This window comes from Pristiophorus japonicus, chromosome 1, assembly GCF_044704955.1.
Source record: "Pristiophorus japonicus isolate sPriJap1 chromosome 1, sPriJap1.hap1, whole genome shotgun sequence".
Taxonomy (NCBI): Eukaryota; Metazoa; Chordata; class Chondrichthyes; family Pristiophoridae; genus Pristiophorus; species Pristiophorus japonicus.
In genome coordinates, this window is record NC_091977.1 from 513961689 (window position 1) to 513981358 (window position 19670).

General features: G+C 45.8%; 1 protein-coding gene across 1 annotated transcript in view; it reads right to left on the bottom strand.

The window, feature by feature from the left end:
- lama1 (laminin, alpha 1) overlaps positions 1-19670 on the bottom strand; it is a 439104-nt gene that overhangs the window by 328016 nt on the left and 91418 nt on the right. The window contains exons 2-3 of the mRNA XM_070895870.1: positions 7189-7359; positions 536-648 (exon numbers count right to left, since the gene is read on the bottom strand). Of these exons, the coding sequence (XP_070751971.1) occupies positions 536-648; positions 7189-7359 (284 nt within the window). The remainder of the gene's footprint in view (positions 1-535; positions 649-7188; positions 7360-19670) is intronic.

Genomic DNA, 19670 nt, shown 5'->3' on the forward strand with positions numbered 1-19670 from the left:
GAGTCGCCAGCGACAGAGAGTATACCGACAACAAAAGCTGGCAGGGCCTCTCCCACGGGGCAATTTCATGAGGGGGTCCCCGCCAGTCAGTAAGGGGTCGGCCTGTGCACACTGTGGCAACAAAACGGGCCTAGTGGTCCCAGACACTGCTCCGCTCCTGAGGTGGAGCAATTTCTAAAATGGGTCCCCTCCATGGCCATTCCGTGCCATCCTGTGGCCAGAGGCCTTATCGGGAGGGGCAGTCTCGGCCCTGGATGTCCTGACAACATGAAAGGTGCTATAGAAATGCAAGTTCCGTCCTCTTTCTAATCAGAACACAAGCGATGATACCATCACTGTAACAACATTGAGCTACACACAGCTTGGTTTTCTTGCCAAACATAAAACATAACTTTCTTTAGAGTGGTTAACATTTGTCCCAGGAATTGATTTGTCGCAGGAGTTAATTGAAATGGCAGTATTGAGGAGGTGCACTTAAATAATTCATATAGTAAAACAGATGTCAATGTGTAAAGGGGTTGATTTATTTATTTACCTGTCTCAGGTCCAGGGTAATTGTCACCCAGTGATACGTCCTGCCATTCTGGATACTTGGACTCTGCCACCAATTGTTGGTTCCATCTATCGCACTCATTATTGGATGTCGTTCTAAAGATACGGCACAAAGAAAGAAATCAACGGTTGTCAAGGGTTACGGGGAACAGGCAGGAAAGCGGAGTTGAGACCAAGATCCGATCAGCCATGATCCCATTGAATGGCAGAGCAGGCTTGAGGGACCGTATGGCCGACTCCTGCTCCTATTTCTTATGTTCTTATGTAAGTATTTATTTTTCCTTGGAATTGTCTACATCCTCTCTCAGTCTGCCATTCCCCCTTGCTCTTCGTTAGTGTGGCCGGATGGTCTGCACCTGGGCAGGACCGGAACCAATGTCCTAGGGGGAGTGTTTGCTAGTGCTGTTGGGGAGGAGTTAAACTAATATGGCAGGGGGATGGGAACCAATGCAGGGAGACAGAGGGAAACAAAAAGGAGACAAAAGCAAAAGACAGAAAGGAGATGAGTAAAAGTGGAGGGCAGAGAACCCCAAGGCAAAAAACAAAAAGGGCCACTGAATATAAAGGGACTGCAGGAGGGGTCAAAACTAAAAATCATGGTTTAAAAACTAGTATTAAAACAATCTACCTAAACGCACGCAGCATTCGAAATAAAGTAAATGAGTTGACGGCACAAATCATTACAAATGGTTATGATTTGGTGGCTATTACAGAAACGTGGCTGCAGGGTGGGCAAGACTGGGAATTAAACATACAGTGGTATCTGACAATTCGGAAAGATAGACAAGAAGGGAAAGGAGGTGGGGTAGCTCTGTTAATAAAGGATAATATCAGGGCAGTTGTGAGAGACGATATTGGCTCTAATGAACAAAATGTTGAATCATTGTGGGTGAAGATTAGAGATAGTAAGGGGAAAAAGTCACTGGTGGGTGTAGTTTATAGGCCCCCAAATAATAACTTCACGGTGGGGCTGGCAATAATCAAGGGAATAATGAAGGCATGTGAAAAAGGAACGGCAGTAATCATGGGGGATTTTAACCTACATATCGATTGGTCAAATCAAATCGCACGGGGTAGCCTGGAGGAGGAATTCATAGAATGCATACGGGATTCTTTCTTCGAACAGTATGTTACAGAACCTACAAGGGAGCAAGCTATCTTAGATCTGGTCCTGTGTAATGAGACAGGAATAATAAACGATCTCCTAGTAAAAGATCCTCTCGGAATGAGTGATCACAGTATGATTGAATTTGTAATACAGATTGACGGTGAGGAAGTAGTGTCTCAAACGAGCGTACTATGCTTAAACAAAGGGGACTATAGTGGGATGAGGGCAGAGTTGGCTAAAGTAGACTGGAAACACAGACTAAACGGTGGCTCAATTGAGGAACAGTGGAGGACTTTCATAGTGCTCAACAAAAATATATTCCAGTGAAAAAGAAGGGCGGTAAGAGAAGGGATAACCAGCCGTGGATAACCAAGGAAATAAAGGAGAGTATCAAATTAAAAACCAATGCGTATAAGGTGGCCAAGGTTAGTGGGAAAATAGAAGATTGGGAAAATTTTAAACGACAGCAAAGAATGACTAAGAAAGCAATAAAGAAAGGAAAGATAGATTACAAAGGTAAACTTGCGCAAAACATAAAAACGGATAGTAAAAGCTTTTACAGATATATAAAACGGAAAAGAGTGACTAAAGTAAATGTTGGTCCCTTAGAAGATGAGAAGGGGGATTTAATAATGGGAAATGTGGAAATGGCTGAGACCTTAAACAATTATTTTGCTTCGGTCTTCACAGTGGAAGACACAAAAACCATGCCAAAAATTGCTGGTTACAGGAATGTGGGAAGGGAGGACCTTGAGACAATCACTATCACTAGGGGGGTAGTGCTGGACAGGCTAATGGGACTCAAGGTAGACAAGTCCCCTGGTCCTGATGAAATGCATCCCAGGGTATTAAAAGAGATGGCAGAAGTTATAGCAGATGCATTCGTTATAATCTACCAAAATTCTCTGGACTCTGGGGAGGTACCAGCGGATTGGAAGGCACCTAATGTAACGCCTCTGTTTAAAAAAGGGGGCAGACAAAAGACAGGTAACTATAGGCCGGTTAGTTTAACATCTGTAGTGGGAAAAATGCTTGAAACTATCATTAAGGAAGAAATAGTGGGACATCTAGATAGGAATAGTGCAATCAAGCAGACGCAGCATGGATTCATGAAGGGGAAATCATGTTTAACTAATTTACTGGAATTCTTTGAGGATATAACGAGCATGGTGGATAGAGGTGTACCGATGGATGTGGTGTATTTAGATTTCCAAAAGGCATTCGATAAGGTGCCACACAAAAGGTTACTGCAGAAGATAAAGGTACGCGGAGTCAGAGGAAATGTATTAGCATGGAGAGAGAATTGGCTGGCTAACAGAAAGCAGAGAGTCGGGATAAATGGGTCCTTTTTGGGTTGGAAATCGGTGGTTAGTGGTGTGCCGCAGGGATCGGTGCTGGGACCACAACTGTTTACAATATACATAGATGACCTGGAAGAGGGGACAGAGTGTAGTGTAACAAAATTTGCAGATGACACAAAGATTAGTGGGAAAGCTGGTTGTGTAGAGGACACAGAAAGGCTGCAAAGAGATTTAGATAGGTTAAGCGAATGGGCTAAGGTTTGGCAGATGGAATACAATGTCGGAAAGTGTGAGGTCATCCACCTTGGGAAAAAAAACAGTAAAAGGGAATATTATTTGAATGGGGAGAAATTACAACATGCTGCGGTGCAGAGGGACCTGGGGGTCCTTGTGCATGAATCCCAAAAGGTTAGTTTGCAGGTGCAGCAGGTAATCAGGAGGGCGAATGGAATGTTGGCCTTCATTGCGAGAGGGATGGAGTACAAAAGCAGGGAGATCCTGCTGCAACTGTATAGGGTATTGGTAAGGCCACACCCGGAGTACTGCGTGCAGTTTTGGTCACCTTACTTAAGGAAGGATATACTAGCTTTGGAGGGGGTACAGAGACGATTGACTAGGCTGATTCCGGAGACGAGGGGATTACCTGATGATGAAAGATTTAGTAGACTGGGTCTTTACTCGCTGGAGTTCAGAAGGATGAGGGGTGATCTTATAGAAACATTTAAAATAATGAAAGGGATAGACAAGATAGATGCAGAGAGGTTGTTTCCACTGGTAGGGGAGACTAGAACTAGGGGGCACAGCCTCAAAATACGGGGGAGCCAATTTAAAACTGAGTTGAGAAGGAATTTCTTCTCCCAGAGGGTTGTGAATCTCTGGAATTCTCTGCCCATGGAAGCAGTTGAGGCTAGCTCATTGAATGTATTCAAGTCACAGATAGATAGATTTTTAACCAATAAGGGAATTAAGGGTTATGGGGAGCGGGCGGGTAAGTGGAGCTGAGTCCACGGCCAGATCAGCCATGATCTTGTTGAATGGCAGAGCAGGCTCGAGGGGCTAGATGGCCTACTCCGGTTCCTAATTCTTATGTTCTTATGTTCTTATGTCACTGTTCCGATAAAATGACAGATTGTTACACATTAGAAGGGAATTTTAACTCCTGGGCAACAGGCCGACAGGATATTCTGCCCGAGGATCTCCGTGGGCGGGCCGGCCGATGTTAATGGCCGAGCCTCATTTACATCCCGCCCATCCGGAGAGAGGCAGTTGGCCAGTTGGCAAAAACTGGTCGGACGCAGTCCGCCACTGACACCCGCAAGGGGAAGGGGTTTGGCGGGCCCTGCAGCTGGAGTGAGTCAGGGCAACTGGAGGCAGGAGAAGCCCAGACAGTTCCTTATTGGCATCGGAGAAACACTCCTCCTGCTCCAGACCCCACAAACATCCGCTTGGAAATTATGGCGTTGATATTAATTTCCTCGCGGCAGACAGGAGGATGTCTTGTGGGAGGGGGCGGGGGAGGAGAGGGGGGCAGGTGAGGGCGCGGTTTAAGCCCTAAAAAACGCAAAACGCGACCCCAACCCGATGTGTGCCGCCATTTTTATGCCAGCGGGTAGCATGGCGTGCGAGTGTCCCGTCTTAAAGAGGCGGGGGCACTTCATTAACATATTGAAATCAGGCTTCCACTGTGCAATCGGGTGCCTGATTTAAATGCAACAGTTGCCGCACGGGTTTCTAAGGGCTTGGGGAAGCCAGCAACGAAAGGGAGGTGGGAGCTGCCGGTTCAAGAAGTTAAGTGCCATTTACAGCACCCCTTGTGGGCCAGGAGGAACAGGTGTGCCCGTCCCGGTCCCTCGAGGAAGCAGTCGGCCTCCCTTCTACCGATCATGGCCTCTCTCTTATACTGCCACGGTGATCGGTGACCTTTCACCCCCCCCCCCCCCACCCCTCAATTTGCAGCCACCCGATTGGTTGGGTGCATCCCCAAGTGTCCACAGTTACGGCCTCCTTCTGCTGGTTTTTCCTGCCCGGCAACAGGCCAGCCTTGTCAGTTCGGTTGGTTGCCGGGCGGGAAACGGAATTAAATTATTCTAATGAGGTGCTGCCGTTAGATTCAACAGGATCTCAGTGTCCCCGGTCTCATCGGGTACTTTGGCCTCCCCCTCTCCCACTCCTCAATGCATATCGGGGCCTTATGTTTCAGAACTGCCGCTTCTTCCCTGATAGCCCTGCTCAGCATGGTGTTGAAATGATATTGAGCTCCTCCGTACATCGTCGGCCCTCGATGAGCCTACATTACTGAGGTCCCCGCCCAAGTCAGGTGTTTGCCTCAATGGCTGGTGAAAACAGTGGGGTTAATCCTGCTGCGGGGGGGTGGAGAACAGAACGGAAATGGAGCCTCTCCATTGTGACTCTCTTTCCGCCCGGTTTCTGCCGGACACCGAGAGATAAAATTCCCCCTCCTGCGTCAATATGAAAATTGATAAAACAAAGATTCACAATGTTAGAGGACAAACAGAAGTTGCTCCAAAACTGTTATAGTATCATTACCAGAAATGTGTATTTTAATGTCATTCATTCAAAACATAAAGATGTAGATTTGGTGTTCGTGCACTTCAGTTACTTTGTAGGACCAGCATTGGATGGACGGCGATGTCAAAAGTGCATGTGTTATCAGTGAACAGCATTAATCTTGATCTTGTTCAGGTTCTAGAGAGACCCATGTGGTGGTTTTTCCTCTTTGCTCTGCATGATTTCCCCGGCATGGTGAAGAGGGAAGCCTTTCTTTTGCTCTCTCTCACCTCACTGGGATTTTCTGAGGCTTTCAAGTTGGGCGGAGGATCAACGTTCACTCTGCAATGCTGCAGGAGTGCTGTTCCTGGTCCTCCGCCTCGCTCCCCTCATTGTGGAACTGTTGGGCACCCCGGCACCGAGATGAAGAAACCTGGACCAAGATTTGGACTAGGGGGCCCCACAAACAGATGGTCGGCGAGGATACGGAAGGCAAACAGAAGCAAGTCTGAAAAGATTTCATTCTCCTCCCTCCACCCGCACAGTACCTCAGGCCTCAGGCCTTCCGACTGCTGTTCTCCTAGAGGCCAACAGGCGGTAGTGCGACCTCCAACCTGCGCTGCTATTTCCTGTCCTGATTTCTGATGCTCCAGGAGTGCGCCCGGGATATGCAAATGCTTCAGGGCATGAAAATCATAGGATCTGCTCTGCGGACAGGCACAGCGCTCTCAGGCTAAAGCCCACCCTAATTTATCACTGTGCATGTAGCAAAATACCGTTTTCTTAAACTTCGGGCAGAAGAATTGCACTGGTCACTAAGAACGGTGTTCATTTCGAATGTATTTTGATGGCGGGACTGACATATCAAGAAAGACTGGATCAACTGGGCTTGTATTCACTGGAGTTCAGAAGAATGAGAGGGGATCTCATAGAAACATTTAAAATTCTGACAGGTTTAGACAGGTTAGATGCAGGAAGAATGTTCCCAATGTTGGGGAAGTCCAGAACCAGGGGTCACAGTCTAAGGATAAAGGGTAAGCCATTTAGGACCGAGATGAGGAGAAACTTCTTCATCCAGAGAGTGGTGAACCTGTGGAATTCTCTACCACAGGAAGTTGTTGAGTTCAAAAGGAGTTTGATATAGTCCTTACTACTAGGGGGATCAAGGGATATGGCGAGAAAGCAGGAATGGGGTACTGAAGTTGCATGTTCAGCCATGAACTCATTGAATGACGGTGCAGGCTCGAAGGGCCGAATGACCTACTCCCGCAACTATTTTCTATGTTTCTATGTATTTTTGATGTGACTACAAATAATAGCCAGAACAATTTTCACCAGTCGATTCTGGGGCGAGGGAAAGAATTACTAGTATCAGGAGTAATATTTGTCTAAATTCACCAGAACTTTTTGGGGGGGCTTAATTCCATTATATTGGCTTTCTGTTGGATGAGAATAGAAACATTATCCTTGTTAACTAACACTTGCAGGATTAACATTTGAGAATTGTAACACTCAACCACTTCCCCAAACCCAGCAGGAAGTCAGTATTTAAAACGGTAAGGAGAATTCCCCATTAAAAGAGATCAAAAACAGTTGCAATTAAGAATAAAAAAGGCTCATAATTACACGCAATATGTCACTTCCTACTGAATGGTCTCGGAGCCAGTGTGACACATGGTCAAATGGACAGAACATCACAAACACACTTCAGTTAGTTACCTTTACGATTTGCACTGTTCAAATCACAAATACGACACTGTGGGTTGCGTATTGGCCGCCCGGGAACATGCTCTACCAGTTTACAGTACATCTCGGGGCCATTTTCACCACAGGTTGCGTTGGTGGAGATCACAGCATTGCTGGCAAGATTCAGGATGGCTGGGAAAAGACCTGATAAAAAGAAAAGAGTCAATCTTTAAAAAGGTTTTGTGGGAGGGTCCAAGTCTCTAGCCGATATCAAACCACACCTACAATCTATAATGATTGATGAGGATGTGCTTAACAGAGTAAAAACCTAGGGATGAAAATCCCTCTGTTCGGTATGTATCGGAGTTCTGATTTTGTTAGAAATAACAAACAGAGGATATCTTTACTCATGCATTTGTTACACATTGTTACACATCTTAACCACCGTGATCATTACCAGTGTCCCTGACCTGGTTTTGAGAAAGATTGCAATTGTCTGGTTGAAAGTGGTCAATAGCCTTCTAGACACTAGAGAGGGAGTCACTGCTACAAACAGATAGAAAAATGTGAAACTCTTGTTGCTTCTTGATCTCCAGTTTTCTCTCCGGCTCTCCTGAAATTTCTGGTGCACGCACAGTTCTATGGGCACAGTACTACAGGCAGCTTTACAGGCACAGCTCCATGGGCACAGTTACATAAGAAATGGGAGCAGGAGTCTGCCAGTCGGCCCCTCGAGCCTGCTCCGCCATTCAATAAGATCATGGATGATCTTCTACCTCAATACCCTGCACTAACCCCATATCCCTTGAATCCCTTAATATCAGTTCCATGGGCAGTTCAATGGGCACAATTCAATGGGCACAGTTCAATAGGCACAACACCATGGGCTGTTCAATGGGCACAGTTCAATGGGCATAGTTCAATGGGCACAGCTCCATGGGCACAGTTCAATGGGCACAGTTCAATGGGCACAGTTCAATGGGCATAGTTCAATGGGCACAGCTCCATGGGCTGTTCAATGGGCAGTTCAACGGGCACAATTCAATGGGCACAATTCAATGGGCAGTTAAATGGGCACAGCTCCATGGGCACAGTTCAATGGGCACAGTTCAATGGGCACAGTTCAATGGGCACAGTTCAACAGGCACAGCTGAATGGGCAGTTCAATGGGCACAGTTCAATGGGCATAGTTCAATGGGCATAATTCAATGGGCACAGCTCTATGGATGTCATCGGTATTCCTCTACCTCTATCAGTGGGCATGAGCAGACTACTTGATCAAGAGGGTTATCACAGATATTGCATCTTCATCAATCTTTGATACTGGAGCACTAATCAACATAAGATCACAGATTAGTAATTAGGAGTGGGAACCCTGACTGGATTTTGCTCTTCCCAACCCAAGGACTTTGTGGCCAATTGTAACAAGGTCTAATGGAGCCTGAGCTGAGACTATCTAACTCAGTACGGACCAGAGATTAAACGCCCTGGTCTATATTGCTCAGTTCCACACTGGACAATGCACTCACCACCAACCGTATTTTGGGTGAGTACTACTTCTAGTGGTTTTATTATTTTTATTTCTTAACTAACAACCTGCCAGGAAAGGTAATGCCAAGAAACATCAGTCTTGTAAAAATGAATACTTATCCAAGGAAAGTGTTACAATCACATCCAGAGTTGTGCCAACAACAACTTGTATTTATATAGTGCCTTTAACATATTAAAACTTTCCGAGGCGCTTGACAGGAGTGTGATAAAGCAAAATTTGACACCGAGCCACACAAGGAGAAATTAGGGCAGGTGACCAAAATGGTTGGTTTTAAGGAGTGTCTTAAAGGAGGAAAAAGAGGTAGAGAGGCGGAGAGGTTTAGACAGGGCGTTCCAGAGCTTGGGGCCTAGGCAACAGAAAGCACGGCCACCAATGGTTGAGCGATTCAAATCGGGGATGCTCCAGAGGCCAGGATTATAGAAGCGCAGATATCTCGGAGGGTTGTAGGGCTGGAGGAGATTACAGAGATCGGGAGTGGCAAGGCCATGGAGGGATTCATAAACGAGGATGAGAATTTTAAAGTCAAGATGTTGCTTAACCGGGAGCCAATGTAGGTCGGCGAGCACAGGGGTGATGGGCGAGCGGGATTTTGTGCGAGTTAGGACACGGGTAGCCGAGTTTTGGACGACTTCAAGATTATGCAGGGTTCGCACGCCTGGGAGGCCAGCCAGGTGCGAACAGTGCAAACACTGATCCGGCTGTTGGAAAGCTGTAAACTCAATTGCATAGTCAGGAGAAGAAGGGAGTCAGCCCTGCCACTCCACGTTAAACCAGCACCACACCCCAAAAAATGACTGAATAATACTGCTGGTACATTAGCCTCTCTGAAGTGATGCTTTTCCACATCCTTCGCCTTCTGGATCAGACCCAGCCAGCATCTTCATTCATTTTGCTCAAGGGTTCTTAGCTTATCTGACAATCTGAGCCTTTGTTGATGCATCTTGTAAAAGATTATGCAAAAGTGTTTTTTTGGTATTAGATTACATTCTATATTGGATTGTATTCTGTGTTTCATAAAAAATATTCAACAGAAGAAAGGCTTACATTTACATCGCGACTTTTTTTACCCTCATGATGTCCCAAAGGACTTTACGGCCAATGAAGTACTTTTTGAAGTGTAGTCACTATTATAATATTGGAAACATGGCAGCCAATTACCACACAGCAAGCTCCCACAAACAGCAATGTGATAATGACCAGATAATCTGTTTTTTTTTAAAGTGATACTGATTGAGGGATAAATAGTGGCCAGGACACCGGGGTTAACTCCCCTGTTTTCTTCGAAATAGTGTCATGGGATCTTTTACATCCACCTGAGCGAGCAGATGGTAGGCCTCGGTTTAACGTCTCATCCAAAAGCCAGCACCTCTGACAGTGCAACACTCCCTCAGCACTACACTGGAGTGTCAGCCTAGGTTTTTGTGCTCAAGTCTCTGGAGTGGGACTTGAACCCACAACCTTCAAACTCAGAGGTGCAAGTGCTACCCACTGAGCCACTGGCTGACAGCATAATTCTTTAGACAAAAACTTTGGTTAAAATGATGCATTTATATTGTGCAACATTAGTTACTTCGTAGGAAACAATATTGAGGCTCAAAAACAATTTCTGCAGGTTTGGACCCAGTTGGGACACTGTCTGTAACTGGTTTAAGAGCAGGATGGTGTATGTTTGGATTTGGCTGCAGTGTGCAGCAGCAATTCAGTTCACCGTGGATATGCATGTCAGCGTCCCTCAGTTAATGCCACTCTCACCTTGGAGTGAGGAGTTGGTTTGAGCCCCACTTCAGACAATAATCTAAATTAGCACAGCAGTGAGGGAGCACTGAGCGAGTAACACATTATCAGATGAGACATCAAACCAGTATCCTGTAGGGCTGATGTTACCTTTTGAGGTGGATGGTAAACAGGCAATAGTAGATTGGCCGCTGTTGTACACCCTGTGTGATTCTCCTTTCCATTTTCCAGTGTCAGCTGTGTCTCAGTGGATAGCACACTCGCCTCTGAGTCAGAAGGTTGCGAGTTCTGGCAAAAAAAAAATCTCGGTTGACACTCCACTGCAGTGCTGAGGGAGTGCTGCACTGTCAGAGGTTCCGTCTTTTGGATGAGGCGTTAAACTAAGGCCCTGTCTGCTCCTTGAAGTGGACGTAAAAGATCCCATGACACTATTTCGAAGAAGAGCAGGGGAGTTATCCTTGGTGTCCTGGCCAACATTTATCCCTCAATCAACATAACAAAAAAACAGATTATCTGATTCATTATCACATTGCTGTTTGTGGGAGCTTGCTTGTGTGCAAATTGGCGGCCGCGTTTCTCACATTACAATAGTGACTACACTCCAAAAGTACTTCTTTGGCTGCAAAGCGCTTTGAGATGTCCGGTGGTCGTGAAAGGCGCTATATAAATGCAAGTTTTTCTTTTTGCTTGGAGTTCAGGGTGTATAATGGGAGCCGATCCATTACTGCCCCACCTTCCACCACTGCCAAATATAAATTGCCTCTTCTGTGTCTATTCAGATGGATGCTAATGATCCCATAGCGTCATTCAAAACATTTTCCTGATGTACTGGTCACATTTCTCCTTTAGCTAACAACACAGAACACAAACAATGGCTAACTGAGTATTCATCTCACTGCTGCCTGTGGAGCATTGCTGGTGAAGTATATCTGCTATTACCCCACATAACAAGTCACTGCACTCCAAATGTGAAGTGTTTTGAGATGTTATAACACTACATAAATGCAAGCAGTATTAACTATATGATACAAATGGTCTGTAAGAATTCCCATGTTAGATACTTCAGCAAAAATAGCTGGCTACTCAATTGGGTACTAAGCTTCACCGAAACCGGATTGTATAAAGATTGTGGAATTTATTAAATCAAAGAAGAGACTTCACTGAGCCAGGCACAGCTAACTATTCCCATCATTCACTGTGCAACAGTCCCCATTGTCTCAGAGAGAGTCAATAAAGAGGAACTGTTTCCAATGGCTGAAGGGTCAGTAAACAGAGGACAGAGATTTCAGGTGATTGGCAAAAGAACCAGAGGCGACAAGAGGGAAAACATTTTTACGCAGTGAGTGGTTAGGATGTGGAATGCACTGCCTGATAGGACGGTGGATACAGATTCAATAGTAGCCTTCCAAAGGAAATTGAATAAATACGTGGAGAAAATATTAAAATATTGCAGAGATATGGTGAAGCGTGACTAACTGGATTGCTCTGCGAAAGAGCCGACGCAGACTCGATGGGCCGAATGGCCTCCTTCTGTGCTGTACTGTTCTATGATCTATTTACCCTGTGGAGGAAAGCACCGAATCTTCAGGAGAGAACTCCAAAACCTAGTAAAGAGCAAGAAGCTGCAGAGATGATTGGTTACATCAGAAGGGGGGGGGGGGCTCACTGGAATGAGACTCGCCACTGTGTAACAAAAGGGGGAATAGTCTTTGTAAATGGCGACAGCCAGCTCCCTACCCAACAAGCTCACATTGCAATCTTGCAATTGTACACAGCGGGAAAGGTAAAGCAGCCACCACAGTCATCCCTCATGGAATTTGCAAGAATCCACAAGGAATAAAGCACTATTGTTGTGAAAGAGGATATTTCATCCAGCGTTTTAAGCGAAAGATTCTGTTTCTAGATATACATCTGTAGATGAACACATTTCAACTTGCAAAATATAAATGCTCAATTGGCAGTATTTTAAATTGTATAACCACAATTCTTTTAGCAAATAGATTGCCTTTTGTGTGTTCATTTTAGCGAGACATGACAGTTGAGTAAATCATATTTTAAGCACTTACAAACAGAACATATTAAATCTTCTCAAGCTACATTAAATGGTTTCATTTTAATCTCACTACTTGACAACACCATATAAATCTTTCTGAAACTTGTGGCATATATAATAATTGAACAGGTTTATCACCCACGAAATGGTTTACAAAAGAAAAAAAACAGCTCGTGTTTTAACCCTGACACACCTTGTCCATTATGCCCCAGAGAGTCTTGGACACAGTGAAGCTCTTCACTCAGAATGGATTCCAGAGTTGGCAATAGGTCAACATTGACATTCCGATACAGCACAGATTCTTCCTCTTCCCCCATCGATCCGCTGCTCGCCCACATTGTCACTTTGGACCATTGTCCACAAAGGGCTCGGAAATGTCAGGTGTTTAAAAACAACAACTCTATTCACCACTGAAGACAAGCTTGGTGCAGTGAATTAAGTGGAAGGGGGAAAAATACAAGCAGCTGTGTCAAAGAGCCTGCATGCCACAGGTCAAAGCCAATCTTCATCAGTTTGTCGAACCTGTGGAATCAGGTGTTTGGAAAGATTGAACAAAACGGCAAGCAATGCTGTGTTCTGGACTTGGCTTCGTATATCTCGGTTGCTCGTGGACCTCAGCAAGGCTGATTTATCAAGCAAAGTTCCAGACACTCACAGAAGAGCTCAGAAGGACTTAGGGGCTCATTCCATTTGAAGCAAGAAGTTTAAGGCTGCATCACTTTCAGAACTGCCATTCCACTAGCTGAAGATTTGACTGTGGTGAAATAAGTGGTTCTTGTTACTGAGTACCCAACATGGTTAAGAGACTGGCTCCCGGATGGTGGATGTACAGGAAGAATTTACAATTGTAATGAAAACAGGCTGTGTTGCAAGCTTTAGCCTGATAAGGGCTTCTTTATTAATTCAGATGAGCACAGCTCGCAGGCCTTTCAGGAGACTGAATGACACAATGAAGTGTTTGCTTTCAACGAGATGGGAGACACATGTTTTAACTTATGCGCAGTTGTGGGGAGGAGTAGGGGGGACAGATGAGGTGGCAGAGCGGGGGACAGGTGAGGCGGGGGGCAGGTGGGGGCGAGGGGGGGGCCAGGTGGGGAGGGCGGGGAGGGAGGGGTGCATGTGGGGAGGGAGAGGGGGGACAGGTAGGGAGGGGTAGGGGGGCGAGGGGGAGGGAGGGGAGGGCGAGCGGGGGACCAGGTGGGGAGGGAGGGGGTGGTGAGGGGGGACATGTGGAGGGAGGGGCGAGGGGGGACATGTGGGGAGGGGAGGGCAAGGGGAGGACAGGTGGGGAGAGGGTGGGGCGAGAGGGGGACAGGTGGGTGAATACAGGCCCAGTTGATCCAGTCTCTTCTCATATGTCAGTCCCGCCATCCCGGGAATCAGTCTGGTGAACCTTCGCTGCACTCCCTCAATAGCAAGAACGCCCTTCCTCAGATTAGACCAAAACTGAACACAATATTCCAGGTGAGGCCTCACCAAGGCCCTGTACAACTGCAGTAAGACCTCCCTGCTCCTATACTCAAATCTCCTAGCTATGAAGGCCAACATGCCATTTGCCTTCTTCACGGCCTGCTGTACCTGCATGCCAACTTTCAATAACTGATGTACCATGACACCCAGGTCTCATTGCACCTCCCCTTTTCCTAATCTGCTGCCATTCAGATAATATTCTGCCTTCATGTTTTTGCCACAAAAGTGGATAACCTCACATTGAACTACATCATACTGCATCTGCCATGCATTTGCCCACTCACCTAACCTGTCCAAGTCGCCCTGCAGCCTCTTACATAGAAACATAGACATAGAAACATAGAAAATAGGTGCAGGAGTAGGCCATTCGGCCCTTCTAGCCTGCACCGCCATTCAATGAGTTCATGGCTGAACATTCAACTTCAGTACCCCATTCCTGCTTTCTCGCCATACGCCTTGATCCCCCTAGCAGTAAGGACCTCATCTAACTCCTTTTTGAATATATTTAGTGAATTGGCCTCAACAACTTTCTGTGGTAGAGAATTCCACAGGTTCACCACTCTCTGGGTGAAGAAGTTCCTCCGCATCTCGGTCCTAAATGGCTTACCCCTTATCCTTAGACTGTGACCCCTGGTTCTGGACTTCCCCAACATTGGGAACATTCTTCCTGCATCTAACCTGTCTAACCCCGTCAGAATTTTATATGTTTCTATGAGGTCCCCTCTCATTCTTCTGAACTCCAGTGAATACAAGCCCAGTTGATCCAGTCTTTCTTGATAGGTCAGTCCCGCCATCCCGGGAATCAGTCTGGTGAACCTTCGCTGCACTCCCTCAATAGCAAGAATGTCCTTCCTCAGGTTAGGAGACCAAAACTGTACACAATACTCCAGGTGTGGCCTCACCAATGCCCTGTACAACTGTAGCAACACCTCCCTGCCCCTGTACTCAAATCCCCTTGCTATGAAGGCCAACATGCCATTTGCTTTCTTAACCGCCTGCTGCACCTGCATGCCAACCTTCAATGACTGATGTACCATGACACCCAGGTCTCTTTGCACCTCCCCTTTTCCTAATCTGTCACCATTCAGATAATAGTCTGTCTCTCTGTTTTTACCACCAAAGTGGATAACCTCACATTTATCCACATTATACTTCATCTGCCATGCATTTGCCCACTCACCTAACCTATCCAAGTCGCTCTGCAGCCTCACAGCATCCTCCTCGCAGCTCACACTGCCACCCAACTTAGTGTCATCCGCAAATTTGGAGATACTACATTTAATCCCCTCATCTAAATCATTAATGTACAGTGTAAACAGCTGGGGCCCCAGCACAGAACCTTGCGGTACCCCACTAGTCACTGCCTGCCATTCTGAAAAGTACCCATTTACTCCTACTCTTTGCTTCCTGTCTGACAACCAGTTCTCAATCCATGTCAGTACACTACCCCCAATCCCATGTGCTCTAACTTTGCACATCAATCTCTTGTGTGGGACCTTGTCGAACGCCTTCTGAAAGTCCAAATATACCACATCAACTGGTTCTCCCTTATCCACTCTACTGGAAACATCCTCAAAAAATTCCAGAAGATTTGTCAAGCATGATTTCCCTTTCACAAATCCATGCTGACTTGGACCTATCATGTCACCTCTTTCCAAATGCACTGCTATGACATCCTTAATAATTGATTCCATCATTTTACCCACTACCGATGTCAGGCTGACCGGTCTATAATTCCCTGTTTTCTCTCTCCCTCCTTTTTTAAAAAGTGGGGTTACATTGGCTACCCTCCACTCCATAGGAACTGATCCAGAGTCAATGGAATGTTGGAAAATGACTGTCAACGCATCCACTATTTCCAAGGCCACCTCCTTAAGTACTCTGGGATGCAGTCCATCAGGCCCTGGGGATTTATCGGCCTTCAATCCCATCAATTTCCCCAACACAATTTCCCGGCTAATAAGGATTTCCCTCAGTTCCTCCTCCTTACTAGACCCCCCGACCCCTTTTATAACCGGAAGGTTGTTCGTGTCCTCCTTCGTGAATACCGAACCAAAGTACTTGTTCAATTGGTCCGCCATTTCTTTGTTCCCCGTTATGACTTCCCCTGATTCTGACTGCAGGGGACCTACATTTGTCTTTACTAACCTTTTTCTCTTTACATATCTATAGAAACTTTTGCAATCCGTCTTAATGTTCCCTGCAAGCTTCTTCTCATACTCCATTTTCCCTGCCCTAATCAAACCCTTTGTCCTCCTCTGCTGAGTTCTAAATTTCTCCCAGTCCCCAGGTTCGCTGCTATTTCTGGCCAATTTGTATGCCACTTCCTTGGCTTTAATACTATCCCTGATTTCCCTTGATAGCCACGGTTGAGCCACCTTCCCTTTTTTATTTCTATGCCAGACAGGAATGTACAATTGTTGTAGTTCATCCATGCGGTCTCTAAATGTCTGCCATTGCCCATCCACAGTCAACCCCTTAAGTATCATTCGCCAATCCATCTCAGCCAATTCACGCCTCATACCTTCAAAGTTAGCCTTCTTTAAGTTCTGGACCATGGTCTCTGAATTAACTGTTTCATTCTCCATCCTAATGCAGAATTCCACCATATTATGGTCACTCTTCCCCAAGGGGCCTCGCACAACGAGATTGCTAATTAATCCTTTCTCATTACATAACACCCAGTCTAAGATGGCCTCCCCCCTAGTTGGTTCCTCGACATATTGGTCTAAAAAGCCATCCCTTATGCACTCCAGAAAATCCTCCTCCACCGTATTGCTTCCAGTTTGGTTAGCCCAATCTATGTGCATCCTCCCCACAGCTCACACCGCCACCCAGCTTAGTGTCATCTGCAAACTTGGAGATATTACACTCAATTCCTTCATCTAAATCACTGATGTATATTGTAAAGAGCTGGGGTCCCAGCACTGAGCCCTGCGGCATCCGACTAGTCACTGTCTGCCATTCTGAGAAGGACCCGTTTATCCCTACTCTCTGCTTCCTGTCTGCCAACAAGTTCTCTATCCACAATACACTACCCCCAATACCATGTGCTTTAATTTTGCACACTAATCTCTTGTGTGGGATCTTGTCAGAAGCCTTTTGAAAGTCCAAATACACCAGATCCACTGGTTCTCCCTTTTCCACTCTACTAGTTACATCCTCAAAAAATTCTAGAAGATTTGTCAAGCATGATTTCCCTTTCATAAATCCATGCTGACTTGGACCGATCCTGTCACTGCTTTCCAAATGTGCTGTTATTTCATCTTTAATAACTGATTCCAACATTTTCCCCACTACTGATGTCAGGCTATAATTCCCTGTTTTCTCTCTCCCTCCTTTTTTAAAAAGTGGTGTTACATTAGCTACTCTCCAGTCCATAGGAACTGATCCAGAGTCGATAGACTGTTGGAAAATGATCACCAATGCATCCACTATTTCTCGGGCCACTTTCTTAAGTATGCTGGGATGCAGACTATCAGGCCCTGGAAATTTATCGGCCCTCAATCGCATCAATTTCCCTAACACATTTTCCTGACTAATAAGGATCTCCTTCAGTTCCTCCTTCTCGCTAGACCCTCAGTCCCCTAGTCTTTCCGGAAGGTTATATGTGTCTTCCTTTGTGAAGACAGAACCAAAGTATTTATTCAATTGGTCTGCCATTTCTTTGTTCCCCATTATAAATTCACCTGATTCTGACTGCAAGTGACCTACGTTGTCTTCGCTAATCTTTTTCTCTTCACATATCTATAGAAGCTTTTGGAGTCAGTTTTTATGTTTCCAGCAAGCTTCCTCTGATACTCTATTTTCCTCCTCCTAATTAAACCCTTTGTATTCCTTTGCTGAATTCTAAATTTCTCCCAGTCCTCAGGTTTGCTGCTTTTTATGGCCAATTTATATACCTCTTCCTTGGATTTAACACGATCCCTAATTTTCCTTGTTAGCTACAGTTGAGCCACCTTTCCCATTTTATTTTTACTCCAGATAGGGATGCACAATTGTTGAAGTTCATCCATGTGATCTTTAAATGTTTGCCATTGCCTATCCACCGTCAACCCTTTAAGTATCATTCGCCAGTCTAGTCGAGCCAATTCACATATCATACCATCGAAGTTACCTTTCCTTACGTTCAGGACCCTAGTTTCTGAATTAACTGTGTCACTCTCCATCTTAATAAAGAATTCTACCATATTATGGTCACTCTTCCCCAAGGGGTCTCGCATAACAAGAATCCTAATTTCTCCTTTCTCATTACACATCACCCAGTCTAGGATGGCCAGCCCTCTAGTTGGCTCCTCGACATATTGGTCTGGAAAACCATCCCTGATACACTCCAGGAAATCCTCCTCTACCGCATTGCTACCAGTCTGGTTAGCCCGGTCTATATGTAGATTAAAGTCGCCCATGATAACTGCTGTACCTTTATTGCATGCATCCCTAAGTTCTTATTTGATGCTGTCCCCAACCTCACTACTACTGTTTGGTGGTCTGTACACAACTCCCACTAGTGTTTTCTGACCTTTGGTATTCCACAGCTCCACCCATACAGATTCCACATCATCCAAGCTAATGTCCTTTCTTACTATTGCGTTAATTTCCTCTTTAACCAGCAACGCTACCCCACCTCCTTTTCCATTCTGTCTATCCTTCCTAAATGTTGAACACCCCTGGATGTTGAGTTCCCAGCCTTGGTCAGCCTGGAGCCATGTCTCCGTAATCCCAATTATATGATATTCGTTAATAGCTGCCTGCGCAGTTACTACATCCACCTTATTACAAATACTCCTCGCATTGAGGCACAGAGCCTTCATGCTTGTCTTTTTAACACACTTTGTCCCTTTAGAATTTTGCTGTAATGTGGCCCTTTTTGATTTTTGCCTTGGGTTTCTCTGCCCTCCACTTTTATTTTTCTTCTTTCTATCTTTTGCTTCTGCCCCCATTTTACTTCCCTCTGTCTTCCTGCATAGGTTCCCCGTGCCATATTAGTTTAACCCCAACAGCACGAGCAAACACTCCCCCTAGGACATTGGTTCTGTTCCTGCCCAGGTGCAGACCGTCCGGTTTGTATTGGTCCCACCTCCCCCAGAACCGGTTCCAATGTCCCAAGAATTTGATTCCCTCCCTCCTGCACCACTCCTCAAGCCACACATTCATCTTAGCTATCCTGCCATTCCTATTCTGACTAGCACGTGCACTGGTAGCAATCCTGAGATTACTACCTTTGAGGTCCTACTTTTTAATTTTATTCCTAGCTCCCTAAACTCAGCTAGTAGGACCTCATGTTGAAACGCCTATCTATTCCCCTTACAATAGATTCCCCTATCACTATAGCTCTCCCACTCTTTTTCCTGCCCTCCTGTGCAGCAGAGCCACCCCTGGTACCATGGATTTGGCTGCTGCTGCCTGCCCCTGATGAGTCATCTCCCCCAACAATACCCAAGGTGGTGTATCTGTTTTGGAGGGAGATGCCCACAGGGGACCCTTGCACTACCTTCCTTCCACTGCTCTTCCTGATGGTCATCCATTCCCATGAGTCCTTAGGTGGCTGAACAGTCCAATAGGAAAACCACAGTCCCTGTCACAGGTGGGACAGATAGTCGTTGAGGGAAGGGGTGGATGGGACTGGTTTGCCGCACGCTCTTTCTGCTGCCTGCGCTTGATTTCTGCATGCTCTCGGTGATGAGACTCGTAGGTGCTCAGCACCCT